This window comes from Medicago sativa, chromosome 4, assembly GCF_051527215.1.
Source record: "Medicago sativa cultivar Bolivia chromosome 4, Bolivia_mono, whole genome shotgun sequence".
In the NCBI taxonomy this organism is placed as follows: domain Eukaryota; kingdom Viridiplantae; phylum Streptophyta; class Magnoliopsida; order Fabales; family Fabaceae; genus Medicago; species Medicago sativa.
Window position 1 is genome coordinate 35,360,054 of NC_140752.1, and position 15,662 is coordinate 35,375,715.

General features: G+C 35.0%; 2 protein-coding genes across 2 annotated transcripts; one reads left to right on the forward strand and one right to left on the reverse strand.

The window, feature by feature from the left end:
* The first annotated feature begins 5,438 nt into the window (after nt 1-5,438).
* LOC146929028 (DNA-directed RNA polymerases II, IV and V subunit 11-like) lies at nt 5,439-8,991 on the forward strand. The gene is made up of 5 exons (XM_085701134.1): nt 5,439-5,558; nt 5,655-5,744; nt 5,842-5,920; nt 6,732-6,827; nt 8,626-8,991. Exons 1-5 carry the CDS (start codon nt 5,506-5,508, stop codon nt 8,656-8,658), a joined length of 351 nt encoding a protein of 116 aa, XP_085557260.1. The 5' UTR covers nt 5,439-5,505; the 3' UTR covers nt 8,659-8,991.
* Nucleotides 8,964-12,762, reverse strand: LOC146929029 (cation/H(+) antiporter 28-like). Its single transcript, XM_085701133.1, has 4 exons — nt 12,573-12,762; nt 11,372-12,370; nt 10,064-10,657; nt 8,964-9,752 (listed from the first exon to the last, which is right to left on the reverse strand). Exons 1-4 carry the CDS (start codon nt 12,729-12,731, stop codon nt 9,144-9,146), a joined length of 2,361 nt encoding a protein of 786 aa, XP_085557259.1. The 5' UTR covers nt 12,732-12,762; the 3' UTR covers nt 8,964-9,143.
* Between the last annotated feature and the right edge of the window lie 2,900 nt (nt 12,763-15,662).

The window sequence follows — 15,662 nt, forward strand, 5'->3', positions numbered from 1 at the left end:
ACAATAAATTTGATTGTAAAAATCAATTCTAGAATCATAACCAACAATTTCTATTTTCAAGTAGAATCAATTCCGGAACCAAAATTATTTGAGTATCAGCCGCATAATTTTGAAATTTGAAACAATTTCAATAATTCAATTTGAACATGAAAAACCAAATCTTTCAATTCAAAGCTTCAAACTTGACTGCTCAAAACAAGAACAAATTCTTGAAAACAAAGTTGAACGTTATAAACAAATATGCAAATTCACTATGAAGTACAGACCATATATATAAATATATCAGCCCAAAAAATACCAAGGTTAATATCAAATTCCAAGATATGACAACGATATTAGAGTGAAAAGATTTAATTCTAAATCTTTAGAAACAAATCACTCAAAAATTAATCGATATCCATATCTACTTTAAGAACTTGAATTCAATTGCATGATGAGAAACATATCTTTTCCGGTCCATATTAATATAAAATAAATTAATATAAAAAAAAGATATCACTTTAGTAGCATATGGATTCAATCAATTCATGCCAAAATATGAACATAAATTCTGTCCAAATTAAAACATAAAAATCATAGCATGAAATTAAAAATCAATTTCACTTAGTGGTTCGCATAAATTCCATAAAACTTAATTCATGTAAAAGCATAAAAAGCCCCAATCAGTATACATAAATATATACACATTGTTTACTACCTTCATGAATTAGTGAAGAAATCAAGTAGCACAATCAGGTGCCCTTAACCCTTTATAAATCAGTTATTGCAACAACTGAAAACAGTCAGGAAAAAAAATGCAAAATTGATTTGGTGGGATAAATTCAAGTAATCAAAGTGGAGCAGTGTTGTTATTAAATTTTAATTTTTCAATATACTTTTCAATTTTATAAATATCATAAAATGTTTAAATGACCATATTATTGTCAAACAATTCACGGAAAATATTTATGCAGGGGAGAAAATTATGAAAAGTATACAGAAAAATCATAAATTTAATTTCGAGATCAACGCAAAAAAAAAAAACGGAATCAATTTTGGAACAATAGTGAGGTCACACGCGCCTGCACTCTCTCTGGGTGAGAGTGGGCTTCGTCTGCTGTTCAAGAAACTTCATCTTCAACCGGGTCAGACACGGGTCACAGTTTTAAAAACGGGTTTTCACTCAAATTTCCATGGTTTTATGCGATTTTTGATGGGCTTCGACCAGAATTTACACACAAGAATCGCAAGGAAAAACAACAAAATCAAGTTATTTAACACAAAAAATAACCGGATGTATTTCATGAAAAACAACATGAAATATTAGCCGAAATCATGAATCCCAATTTTAACATAAACCCTAAAAAAAGATTTATGATTTTATTTGAAATTCTCAATATACAGACAACAAAAATTAACGATTTTGATCTCGTTGGATTCGTATAATCATAATTTACAAAAAACCTTCAAGTTTCATAAGCCAATTTTCAAAGAATCATGAGATATAAATTATAGAAATAATAAAATCCAATAAAATCAATTAAAAATTCACAACAAGTGATAAACAAGGTTCTAAATCATATAATAGTGGCTCTGATACCACATGTAAGAATTAAATCACCAAGACCATGTTATTATATGAATTAGAACACACTTACATGGAAATCATGTTTAAAGGATTCGTCGAGATTTGAGACAAGAGTCTTCCTCAGCCTTTCACATGCTCCGAACTTAGGGTTTTTGATGGGGCAAACCACTAATGAGCAGAATAGTCAGAGTTATGGCAAAGGGGACCTAGCCTCTCTATTTATAACCGTGCAACCCTAGGTACCACCTATCATGGGCCTAGTGTTTGAGCCTACACTATGTTTCTACACAAATCAGATTAAGTGCCCAAAAGCCCATTATCTATTTAGGGATTAAGTACCTACGAAGTTAGTGATCTAACACAAAAATGTTGGTCAGACTATCCTGGTTACGAAGCGTTTGTCCGTGAAAATTGGTCTACCTTCAATGTTACAGGTTGGGCCGGATTTGTTTTGAGACATAAGTTAAAATTGATGAAAGCAAGATTAAAAGAATGACATTAGAACCACTCTCAGAATTTGGATGGCAAGATTATGGATGTGAAAAGTCGAATTAAATTCTTAGATACCAAGGCTGAGGGGACGACACTTCTGGATGTTGAGGTAGAGGAACTTCATGAACCTTCATTCTATGGCCCGCGCTCAAACTAATCAAGAATGCACTAGTTAAAGGAAGGCGATGCAAATTCAAAAAAATTCCATGGTTATATGTCCAATCGGCGGCATCATAATAATATGAATGTGGTGTCTGTCGATGGTGTCAGTGTTGACAAGGTGCAAAATGTTCTAGCAGCAGTTTATCAACATTTCTCTAATCATTTCAAAACCGCAGGGGTTAGGAGGCCGACGGTGGATGGCCTTAATTTCCGTAAATTATCTTTCACAGAAGCATGATCTTTAACTCTGCCCTTTACCTTAGAAGAAGTGAAGCAGGAAGTCTGGGACTGCGACAGTTTCAAAAGTCTGGGACTGGATGGAATCAGTTTTGACTTCATCAAACATTTTTGGGATTTACTAAAGGAAGATTTTATGAGATTTTTGGTGGAATTTCATCGCAACGGTAAACTTACAAAAGGGTTAAATTCAAATTTTATTGCTTTGATTTCGAAAGTGAATAGTCCGCAGCGGTTAAATGATTTTCGGCCTATTTCTCTTGTGGGGTGTGTGTATAAGGTGCTGGCTAAGGTTTTAGCTAAAAGGTACAAAGTGTTATTGGTAGTGTGGTTTCAGACACCCAGTCGGCTTTTGTAAAGGGGAAGCAAATTTTAGATGGTATTCTGATAGCTAACGAAGTGGTTGATGAAGCGAAACGTTTGAATAAGGAGCTTCTCATGTTCAAAGTAGATTTTGAAAAGGCGTACGACTCCGTGGATCTTAAATATCTTGATTTGGTAATGGGTTACATGAACTTCCCAACGTTATGGCAGAAATGGATTAATGAATGTGTAGGGACAACAAAGGCTTCTGTCCTTGTGAATGGTTGCCCAACAGAAGGGTTTCACATTGAGAGAGGCCTTCGTCAAGGGGATCCGTTGTCACCTTTCCAGTTTTTGCTGGCTACCGAAGGTTTCAACGTGTTGATGACATCGATGCTAGAGGCGCAGTTGTTCCATGGTTATGGCATAGGCCGTGTAATGAGGTGCGGTTAACTCATTTGCAGTTTGCTGATGACACGCTTATTTTTGGTGAGAAAAGCTGGTTGAATTTCCATTCCATGAGGGCAGTATTACTTTTGTTTGAGGATGTGTCGGGTCTGAAGGTGAACTTCCACAAAAGCATGCTGACAGGGGTTAATGTTTCTGATTCTTGGTTGTCGGAGGCTGCCTTGGTTATGAATTGTCGAAAGGGGACTATTCCTTTCAGTTACTTGGGGCTGCCTATAGGTAGGGATTCACGGAAGTTGAGTTTTAAGAAACCTGTTCTTGATCGCATAGTTGCTCACTTATCGTCCTGGAATAATAATTTCCTTTCTTTCGGTGGTCGTCTGGTATTGCTGAAATCTGTCTTGTCCTCTCTTCCAGTTTACTTTCTTTCCTTTTTCAAAGCCCCCACATGTATAATTTCTTCTATTGAATCTCTTTTTAAAAGATTTTTTTTTTGGGGGTGGGTGGGGGGGTTGTGAGGATATTAGGAAAATAGCTTGGCGTGGGTGTGGAGACGTCGTTTGTTAGCTTGGGAGGAAAAGAGAGTGAGGGGGTGCTCTGTTTTATTGCATAACATTTTTTTGCAGGTCACCATTCACGATACTTGGAAGTGGACGTTGGATCCTATACATGGCTATTTGGTGCGGGAGTCCTATCGTTAGATTATACAATCAGAAGCGACGCAGGACACCAATCTTGTGGATGATATTTGCCGTAAATTTATTCCAACAAAGGTTTCTCTTATGGTGTGGCGTCTTCTCCGAAACAGGCTTCTGACAAAAGACAACTTGTTACGGCGGGGTATTATTCAAGTGGATTCTGCGGCATGTGTAGCTGGTTGTAGTGTTCCTGAAACGACGTTCCATTTATTTCTTTATTGTGACATCTCCAGCGGCTTATGGGCTGATGTCAGGCTTTGGTTAGGTATTTATGCGGTTTATCCAGGTGACCTTCGACTTCATTATCAGCAGTTTACTAAAATGGCGGGTGTGCCTCGGTGCTCACACATGTTTCTAACAATAATTTGGTTTGCTACTGTTTGGGTTATATGGAAGGAGAGGAACAACCGAGTATTCCAAAATACGGTTGCCACTCCCTTTACCCTTGTTGAAAAAGTTAAGCTAAGTTCTTTCCTTTGGTTGAAAGCCACAAGTGTTTCCTTCAGTTACAATTATCATGACTGGTGGAAACAACCGCTTTTTTGTATGGGCATTTACGTGTAATTTAGTTTTACTGTTGTTGGTTGGTGCTTTTTTTGTGGCACTGTGACTATGTAAATATTTGCAGGTGTTTCTCCTTCTGCACACCTTGTGTAGGGTGATTCACCGCTGTTTATATATATCATTTTGATTTGTTAAAAAAAAACACAAAAATGGTAATTTCTTCTTATTATTTTCTTACAGAAATTTCTTATAATACTATTTTTTTTTCTTATTATACTTTTTTTTGACAAAATTTTCTTATTATACTTATTAACCCTCAATTGATCAACTTAATTAACAACATATATTTAAACCGTACTAATATTTTATTTTGAGTAAACCACCATTTTATCGGTGTTTTTGTAAGTCACTCTCAAATTAGTCGACGACTCTATTAATATTTCAAAACAGTCCCTATCTTTATCAAGAGTTTCTCAATTAGTTACTTGTCTCTGTTTTTGTCACATAACAAATGACTTAATTGAGAAATTTTTGACAAAAACATGGACTATTTCGAAATATTGTCAAAAGTTTCTCAATTTGATCTATTTCTATTTGTTTTTGTCACATGACGAGAGACTTAATTAAAATACTTTTGACAAAGACATGAATTATTTTAAAATATTAATAGATTCGAAGAATAGTTTGAGAGTGATTTACAAAGATTGAGACCAATCACATGTTTTAATCATTTTTTTTCTAATAAAAATTTATGGTGAACTGTATCAATAATCTAATAATTTTTATTGGTAGATATACGAAATGACAAAGTCATTATAAACTCACACACACAAGTGGAGGTACCGGGGTTTGAACTTCGATCATAACGTCCGGCCTAACAATTTCGGCATTTTGCTAGTTGAGCTATGACTTTTTTTTTGAGGGAAGTTGAGCTAGGACTTGTGGACTATCAATAATCTAATTTAATCTCAAATAAAGAAAAATGTTGAGTAAAAAAAAAAAAAAAAGGTATTTTTTTAGAGTAAAAAAAAGCATATAAAAAATCGGATTCTATTGTAGTTTCTCTCAGATACTGTGTTGTTTGGTTTGAAGAAGAGTGGTAGAAAACAGAGAGAGCAAAGAGAAGAAGAAACCATGAATGCACCCGATCGTTACGAGCGTTTCGTCGTCCCCGAAGGCATAAAAAAGTATCTCTATTCGTTCAACTCTTCTTCTTTCACCTTCTTTACCTATTCTCTTTTTTCTCATTTTTTTTTTTATAATTTTTTTTCGAGTAAATAAAGGGTTTCGTACGAGAGGGACACGAAGATCATCAACGCAGCATCTTTCACCATTGAAAGAGAAGATCACACTATCGGCAATATCCTCCGCATGTATGTACTACCCACTTTCTCTTTCTTCGTTTTTATCAAAACCCTAACTTTTTTATTTTTTGTTTTTTAATTTGGATTTTTTTTTTAATGTTTTCAGGCAGCTTCACAAAGACCCTAATGTGTTATTCGCTGGATACATGCTTCCTCATCCTCTTCAGTACAAAATTATCATCAGGGTTAGTTTCTTACTTCCCATTTGAAGCACAGACACTGACACGTCGACACCGGTAGTAATTAAAAAATGACATAATTAAATATAATATCGTATAATTGAAAGATTAGAGAGACTTAAAGTCAAACTATTTTCGTATAAAATGTAAGACATTTTCATAAGCTATCTTGGAGAGCTTTATAGAAATAAGCTGAAAACAGCTTAGGAAGAGGTTATAAGCTATTTTCGTAAATTCTTCCAAACAGTGTCACAAGCGGTTATGCTAGTTGATAAGCTCAAATAAGTCAATCCAAACAGGCTATATATTTATTTGGAGAAAATGGATTGCATTGAGCTTATTAATCCTTGGATAAGACAGATAAATCATGTGTAAATGAACTGAATTGGTTTCGGTCCTAATGGATCTTTTTTTATCTTCTAACCACACTTTCTTATAGCAATGAATTGGATTTCTTTGAGATTATGTACTTACAAAAGCACTAGTGAGATGTTCAAGAGAGAGCTTATGACATGTCCATAAGTTTTCAGTTTATATACACTCTCCAGAGTAGCTTATGCATACAACTTATAGCTTATATGAAAACAATTTGATTTCATTTTATCTTGTTATAGAGTTAGTTCATACATTAACACTTAAATGATATGCGATTATATTATAAGCGTTTTGTAAAGTTGTTTGTTTATCCAAACATGACCTATGTATGTTGTGTTTTTTTTTTTTCTTTTCTTAAAGTAGGAGTTAGAAGTGAATATTTATTTTTATCTGTATGCGAATTGGGAGCTCAGTATCAACTGTTCTGTTGTTATTTTTCCAGATACACACGACCAGCCAGTCTTCACCAATGCAGGCATATAACCAGTCTATTAATGATCTGGACAAGGAACTTGATACCTTGAAGAGTGGTTTTGAGGTACAGTGTTTCTGCTTTTTTGTTCTTTGTGCGATGCGTCCTCAATACCGCTTCTATTTACATTTTCCATATTTATTTACTCTCCTTTCTTGGCAATTCTTATACATGTTAAATAAAGTATTAGCGCTATTACTGCCAGGCTAGGCTCGCTAGTCGTTACACTTGTCACTTTTCAATATCTTTAATATTCTTGAAAGTAGTAGCAGATTTTAACTACTATTAGATTTGTCATTTGACCCAGTGGTCATGGAAAAATTTGGAGTTGACCGAGGTTCAGCGTATATAACTCATTTTATTAATTAGAAGCGTTCTTTGCATGCATTTGGGAATAGTTTGTGGAGGACAGGTAGTTTAGAACATAAAGTTGATAGTTTGGATTGGATGTGTTTGGATGATTTAGAAGGAGAAGAATAGAAGAATATTACAAAGTAAGAAGTTGATATCTGTGGAGGAATTGGTTGAAGGTAAAATCAAAGGGATTTAACTGTTCCACTTCACACGAGCATGAATCCATTGGCATGCTTTGGCTTAACGCAGTAAGTCGTTCTGGGTAAAGTTTGAAATGTACTGTAGTAACTTGTAAGAACTAAGAAGTAGTTGAGAATTTGAGCTTTGATAGGAAAGAGGAGAGCGAATTTTTTGAGTTCAGGTATGCTCCATTTAGGTAATGCTCCATTTATTCTATTTAGGGCCTTGATGCATGACATGTGGCAAAATAACATCCAAGGGCCAAGATTTAAAACTAAAAATAAAACTATTTGTTTAGTAAAATTAAAAAATCACAAACCATGCCCCCTTCCTTTCATCCCAGATTCACGTTTCTCTTCTCTTTTCTGTTGGATTCTTCTTTTTGCATGTTATGGCAATTAATTGATGTCCATCACAAGAGGAAGAGGGGAGAGGGCCAACGATGTACAGTGATAGGATGAAGGTTGAAGGGTTTTTTTTTTTTTAAAAAAAAATAAACAAATCACTGAATGTTTTTTAAACACATGAAGAAGAAAGTGGCTGGGACGATGATGACACAGGTGGCTTCGATGGAGAAAAAGGAGGGAGGCGACGGAGAGGAGGAAGAGGGGTGGTGGTGCACAGAGAAGAGGAACCGATGTGTTTGACAGAAAGAGAGACAGAGTTCTGTTTTTATTAATTAATTAATTAAATAAGTTTATTTCTTAATTTAAAATCACAACCCTTAGATGTTATTTTGCCACATGTCATGCATCCAAGATCATAAATGGACTAAATGGAGCATTACTTAAATGGAGCATACCTGAACTCGAATTTTTTAAGGTGGAAGTGAAATGTTGCTCATTGCTGTGATAGTATGCGAGAAGTAATCTGTGAGTTGTGTTCTCTTTGGAGCTTTAATCTGATACTGCACATTGGAGTCTGGTAGTAAGTTGATATATATAGTCTGTTATGTACTGTGTTAAGTTCTTCTGTACCATTTGTATGGGTGGGTGGTAATTATTATCTAATCTAATCATGACGGGTATATGTGCTCAGTCTGGGCTAGTCTCTCAAATAGTGCTTTGGACCCTTGTTTATTAATAGTAATCTTCTTTGCCTTTTCAAAAGAATAAGAAGGGCGCTTTGCATTTTGTTGTCATATGTTTTTATATGACTGTATTTTTGTGTCGGCTTTTCTTTCTGGCTTATATATAATTCTTTTGAAATGTACATACATACTGGTTATTTATCGATTGGTGGGAGAGGATAGATCCTTCATGGATTCTAATAAGTATTTAAATTATTTTTTTTAGTACTATTACTAACAAATTAAAAATTTTAATTGCAGGCGGAGTTGTTGAAGTTTTCAAAGGACTATTGACTTGCAACAATCAAGATGGAAATTGCGAGTTAGAAGCAGATACTCCGGTTAAATGGAATTTAAATAGAATATTTTGTATTGAATTCAAAGTTGTATCAACTCAAATGTTTAAAAGGGAGGATTTGCATTGTATTGAAACTACCAAATACTAGTTTAGTCCTGTCACATGGATCTTGTAGATCATGGATTTCATGTCTAACTCTTTTGTACCATGTTAAGTTAACTCTGCCAAGAGCATCTGGTGGTATCTAACCGGTTACGCATGTGTTTGTTTGTCCGTTAAAAAAGCCGAACCAAACACGGGCTACTAGTAATGAAAGCAATGTTAATCTATGATGATGCGCATGCTTGAAGTTAGCATTATAAGAATGATGTGACACTCACATTTATCTTTACAATTTTCTCAAAGTGGTTATTCCTACCAATTTTTCCATTTCCTTGCTGTACAACTAGCATCTATCCCTACTCTACCTATCCATCTACACCTACATGATATTGAATTCCTCATCAAGTCCATCTATTTCTCCTTTATGTCTGTGTTGTTGGATTACTAATACAGACACCGTTGTTGAGAAGTCTGGTCCTGAAAGAACATCCCCTATTGGACCCAATTCCGGACACTGTTGCCAGTCATTCATCCCCTTCGTCAATATTGAGTTCAATCCACCTTCTCTTCCTACAATGACCAGTGAGTACTTTCCTTCAAACGATTTGAGAGTAGAGAAAGTCTCTGCTGCATTGGCTAGATGCTTCTCCATATAAGAAATTTGACCTCCGGAAATATGTTTATCGTAAAAGTGGGCAAAGCATTCATCGTCCAGCGCTATCTCTTCGCCTTTCTCTGGAAGGCTTACCCTGTATGCTGCTATTCTTGAGGATTCAGCACTGGTATCAACTAAAAATCTTATAACTGTGAGTTTTATTCCTGGATGCCCTGCTACTCGACTAGTGTAGGCAAGTGCTTCTCTATCGTCTTTTCCACCAATGAACAATGTTGCCACATTGAGTGATACTCCAGTCTTTGATATCTTTCCAAGGGACCCCAAACCTCTGTTTACTAGAATCCCCACGGAACAAGGAGCACTCTTCAATAACTGAGTATCAAATTATCTATTAGGAAAAATACATTTCAGCAGAAAAGATTTTTATATGAAAATGATTGAATGAATAGAAATGAGTGAGTGTTTGGTTACTTTTAAAGCATTTTCTTTTGACCTCGGCATAAATTGTTACATGTTTTTCATCTTCTGGCAGTTACCTTTTTAACAGTCTTTTCACATCAAATAACATTGTTGAATATATTCTTGGAGAAGGTATATATGATTGAGCTATTAAAGTACTTCATGGTTTAGGTTGTCTTCATGTCTTTTTATAAGTGATCATAGGTTAAAGTTTCAGACATTACCTTTCGGTTCACATATCTGAATCCTTGATGGCCACCATCCAATTTTCCATTCTTCAATTGAGTCCTGTGGAAGGGTAGTATGATGAGGGCAGTCATCAAATCCTCTGCCAAAGTGCAAATATCTTGTGCCATATTATTTATTGTTGAAACCGCCATTGTTCTTTTGAGCGTGACGCCATCATCATCATCTTCTATATAAGCTTGAAAAGAGCTAGTTATTTGATCTCTCATCGCCATGACATCTTTATCTTTCACATTTGTTGTTTCTACTCCTTCCCCTCTTTCTACCGTGACTGCTATTTGATCAGTCAGTTCAATCATTTCCGTGACGTATACCAGAAGGCCGGGATCTGATTTCCCTCTTGAGATCTCCATGAAGTTGATGGAAGCAGAAATGTTGTCAGGTCCATGAAGGCACAACAGAATCCTTAGCTCACTTGTTGGATCAAGTAATTGGAGGGACATGCGACGAGTAGGTACTTTTCTCCTTGCGCGTTTTATGATATGTGCAACGACTGCGGGGGTGTGCACCACTGTGAAAAATATTGCAATTATCAACGCAATGCCGGTCGAAGTATTGGAGCCGCAACCCATCTGTTGTAAAAGGATAAGCCATGAGATTCATTTAATGCTAAAAATGATTTCTGTTAATTTTTTTTTAATAAATGAAAAAGTGTAGCTATGTATATTTAGTTTGATCATCACAATTTATTCAATTCTATAAACCTTTTATAGATTCTCAAGATATCGAAATATCTCTTAAGGAGAGTGATAGATTCCAGGCAAAACTCTGCAGGGTCTAACTTCGGCCTTTTGCCTGCATAATGCTCTTATCTTGGATTTTTTGTTGACATGTACACAACAAGTAAGATTCAAATGCTGCATTTTGCATCACAGTCTTATCATTTATTCTGCTATTAGAAGCATGTTCATGTTTCAATTCACACACATTAAATAGAGACTTTTTAAGTTGTGTGTTTGACCTATGAAACATTGACACAGATATGAAAGCGGGACACCGAGACTGGTATTGACACGTCAACACTGGTAATAATTTGAGAAAGTGAAATATTTGAATGTAAATGAATATGTCAGTTTTGTGTCGGTGTCCCACATAACACCTTCAATTTGAAGTATTTGCGCAAACTTTTTGACACACAAAATGACACAAAACGTAGGATACATGTGGGAGGTTGATATCACTCGGAGATATCAAAGTTATCATCCTAGAATTTTGAGTTGACACATAAAGGAAAGAAGCATATAACTATTTGAGATAGTGAAGAGAGAAATTAGGAGAATACTTGCCACTTTGATAGCCATGTAGATATGGAAATGTCCCTTGGTAGCAAGTAGCAATCCAATAGCAACTGATTCAGGCCAATGAAAGCCAAGAATTACACCAGAAACAACTGTTCCAGCAACTTTACCAACCATTGCTATTATGATAGGTATAAACAATCTTAACCATGTTTCTAAAGCTCCAGGATGAAAATGCCTAAAATCAGCTGCATAACCCATCCACAAGAAAAAAATGGGGAAAAATATCATTGTCAACATGTAGTTGATTTTGCTAATAACCCATTTTGAAACTCTTCCTTCCCTAGGAAAACATATTCCAGTTATAAATGCACTTAGAATTGGATTATAGTTATATAGTATTGATGAAGCACAAATCATGACCATGAATGCAAGGGATAGTACCAAATGTGATCCTTTCATAGGTTTCCCTTCAGGGTTTTCATTGTCAACCCATTTCATGAAAACCGGTGCAAACGTTGCTGTGAACAATGCTTGGCCTAGAACAACAGTATTCATTACAACAGCCCTTCTAATTTGCCCTTTTTGTTCCAAACCGGAGCAATATGTGTCCAGCGGTATTAAAATGTAGCCGACTGAAAGAAGCAAAGAGCAGATAAAATCGGAGTTCATCCCAGCTGCTATGACGAGCTTCCCAATATCCGACTTTCCTATGTTGAGACTGGTTATAAGACGGGTTAGGACGGGTGATGCCGTGCTAGAGAGAAGAGTTGCGAGGGTGAGAGTGTACCCTAGTACATGTTGTTGGTTTGGGAAGAATTGGAGAAGTGATGTTATGAAACATGCGATGATGAATGTGGTGAATATTCCTGCATAAGCAACTTGAACATCCCTACTTGGTTTCTTTAAGAGTACGTAAGGATCCATTTCTACACCCAAAGCAAACATGTAACACATCATTCCAAAATCAATGATAAATCCAAATGTATGGTTGAATTGTCCATATAAATCACGTAAAAATGGTGCATTTCCCATTACTAATCCAACCTGCATAATAATAAACATGAATAACAACTTGTATGTCAAAAATTCATTTTCAATTTTTAGTCCAAACCCTACATTCATGTGTATCTTGATCATTCCATCAAGATCAGACGACTCATATTTTGACTACAGGTAGTATGGACCGAGTCAAAACACGTTTCTCTAATATGATACAATTATGGTTCATTTTGAGAAGGAAACTTACAATTATGTCGGAAGTAATGCGAGGTTGTTGATAAGGCTTTAGTAGAAAATGTAAACCATTGCATGCAATCACCATCACCATAAACATAACGAAATTTTTTGCTAATTGAACTATGAGGTATCCTAGCTTTTCTGAGCATTGGGTTAAAGCTATTGCCATGCTAGAGATTAATTTGATTAGATATAACAAAATATATTGGCTTTGTTATCTTTCTTTACAATGTCATCACCAATTACACAATTTTTTTCTTCTCATTTTTGTTTTGTTGATGATCAAATGTTACCAATTTTTGGGCAAATCTTTTGGAAGAATTAAGCTAGTGGTTGTGAATCATAGCTTACTTTAAGGAGACATGGAGGACCATTGTCATATGTATAAAACATGTAGATTTTGAATTGGAGAATAGAGAAAACAAGAGGAAGATAATAAACCGAAAAATATGGATTAATCACAAATGTTGCATACAATATCCATCACTAATCACTTTTTGTATCTATACAGCATTACTCGAAAATGCCACGAGGCCCTATCTTATAACTCTATTGTTTTGTAAGCTATATACCCGCTGTCAAAAAAAAAAAAAAACAAAACAAAAAGCTATGTACCCTTTACTTTTTGAAGTGTATGATTTTCTTTGGAGTGTAGGATTTTATACATTTCATACTTTTTTTATGCATGACACATTTCTTACTTATTTTATACACTTTTTTTAAAATATTTTAAACACAGTTTATTTACAAATATTTAATACTCCTCATCATCACATTGCTAGAAGAGAAAATAGGGCATCCATTGTAGTGAAGGAGGATTGGGCATCAGATATTTAAGATTAGTTAATCTTTTCTTTTTGGGGAAGTGGCGTTGGAGGTTGAGCACATGAGGGGAGACTTTATGAAAAGATATTATTGGAGCAATATATTTGAAAGGGCTTATGTGGGATCATCATTTGGGTTTAAGAGGTGTCTCAAACTGGTCAAAGGAATCTCCTCATTGGGAACATGTCAGTCTGAGTCTACTGATTGATTCACTGATATATAGTATCCTCAAAAAGGTTAGAGTTGGTCGATCTACAAATTAATTTATAGATCTCTAGTTGTGAGCTATTCCTTTGAGAATTTGTTTCTCCAGGCTGTTTCAAGTTTATATCCAGAAAAAAGCTAATGCGATTGATTTGATCGCGAGAGAGGGATCTATATGGGTCTAGGATTTTAAGTGGAGGAGGAATATTTTTGAGTGGGAACTTATGATTTTGGAAGAGCTGCACCAGACTTTAGAGATTCAGCCCTTCTCTGAAGGTGTAGACTTTTAGGTTTGGAGCAATGATTCATCAAGCATTTATTCGTTGAGATACTTATAAGTTCCTTCATATGAGAGCTACTGTGTGTGTGGGTGTGGGGTTGGGGGGGGGGGGGGGGTGAAGTCAGAAGAATTTGTGTAGCTTTCTTGCAAGGGTGTGAGAGTCGTGTTATCCTCTCAAGGTGAATGTTTTCTCTTGGCAGCTGATTCAGGATAGGATTTTGACTCGTCAGAATCTCTTTTCAAGGAGAATTATAGTTGACCATGGTGGTATTTCTTGTGTTTTATGTATTGAATTTGTAGAGTCAGTTTGTCACCTTTTTGTTAGATGTCCTTTTTTAAGCCGGGTGTGGTATCATGTTTTTAGGTGGTTGGGGTGGGAGTTGGTTTTACCTTCAGATTTAGTGAGTCTTCATAGTTTTATGTTCGAATTAGGTGGGGGAAAAAGAAGAGGTTAGGTTTCTTATTAATCTGGCAATATGTTGTGTGGTCCTTGAGGAGAGATCCCGAAATGCTCACATCTTTTTGGGGAAGGAGATGTTTGTGCTCCAGCTGGTGGATATGATTAAATTTACCTCTTAGAAGTAGTTTTTAGAAAAACATTTTGGTAACATATGTTCTTTCTATTGGTTTAGGGGTTGGTTGGTTGATTGGGTGTTCCTCATAGGAGTTCGTTTTTTTTTTAGTGGGAGGGTTTGTTTGTTTTTGTTATTACTTGACCTGAGTACTACTCAAACTTTTATTTATGATTGTAATCTTGTAGGAGATATCTCCTTTTAATATATAATATATCTTTTCCATTTAAAAAAACTGATGTCTAATAGGAATTATGAATCTAGCAGTTACAATTTGAAAAACGGTTACGATATATGCTTATATGACAAAATAAATGTTTCTTCTTAGACGATGCACCTCCATTAAACTATTCCTATAATTTGGTTTATTTTACATCGATTGTGGATAATTTTAAGGGAAAATTGTTTTTCCCACTTCAAACAAAGCTAAGAAACACCATGAAATGACAAGTTTAGTCTCAACGACAGTTAACTGCTGCTGGATTTTAATTGACGGTAGTTAACTACCGATGGAATTTAGGGTTAAACTTGTCATTTCTTGATGTTTTTTAGCTTTGTGTAAAGTGGGAAAATCAATTTTCTTTTTGAGGGATATGTACATGGCCGGTCCAACATGTTCTTAAGCCTAAAGCAAACTTTTATTTGAGGTATTTTTACATGTCAAAAAAACTTAATAATTATGTCATTTTAAGCTAAAGTTTTACTTTCTTTAGTGGATAAAGTTTGTAATTGAATGGCAAAACTCGTTTTAGAGTTCACTAAGTTCGTAATTGAATGGCAAAACTCGTTTTAGAGTTTACTTGTTGATTTGTTGTGTGAATAAGTATACTACCTTCGTTTCAAATTATATCTTGTTTTGAGAAAAAAAAATTGTTCCAAATCATATGTCACTTTACAATACCAACAAAATATTAATGTTATTTTTCCTATTATATCCTTAACTATTTATTACTCTCTCTTCTTTCAATTTTTCAATTTATCTTTCTCATACAATTTATTAAGGACAATTTTGTAAAACAACCCATAATATATATATATTTTTAATATAAAATTAATTATATTTCTTAATACGTGTGAAATAGCCAAAACGTCATAATTTAGGACGCAACGGGTAAATTGTAGATTACATTGCAGCATGCTGCAGAATCGTATCGCGACCAAACACATGGGCACACTACCACTAAAACAATGCATTTCATTGGTAATATTTGATAAAGTT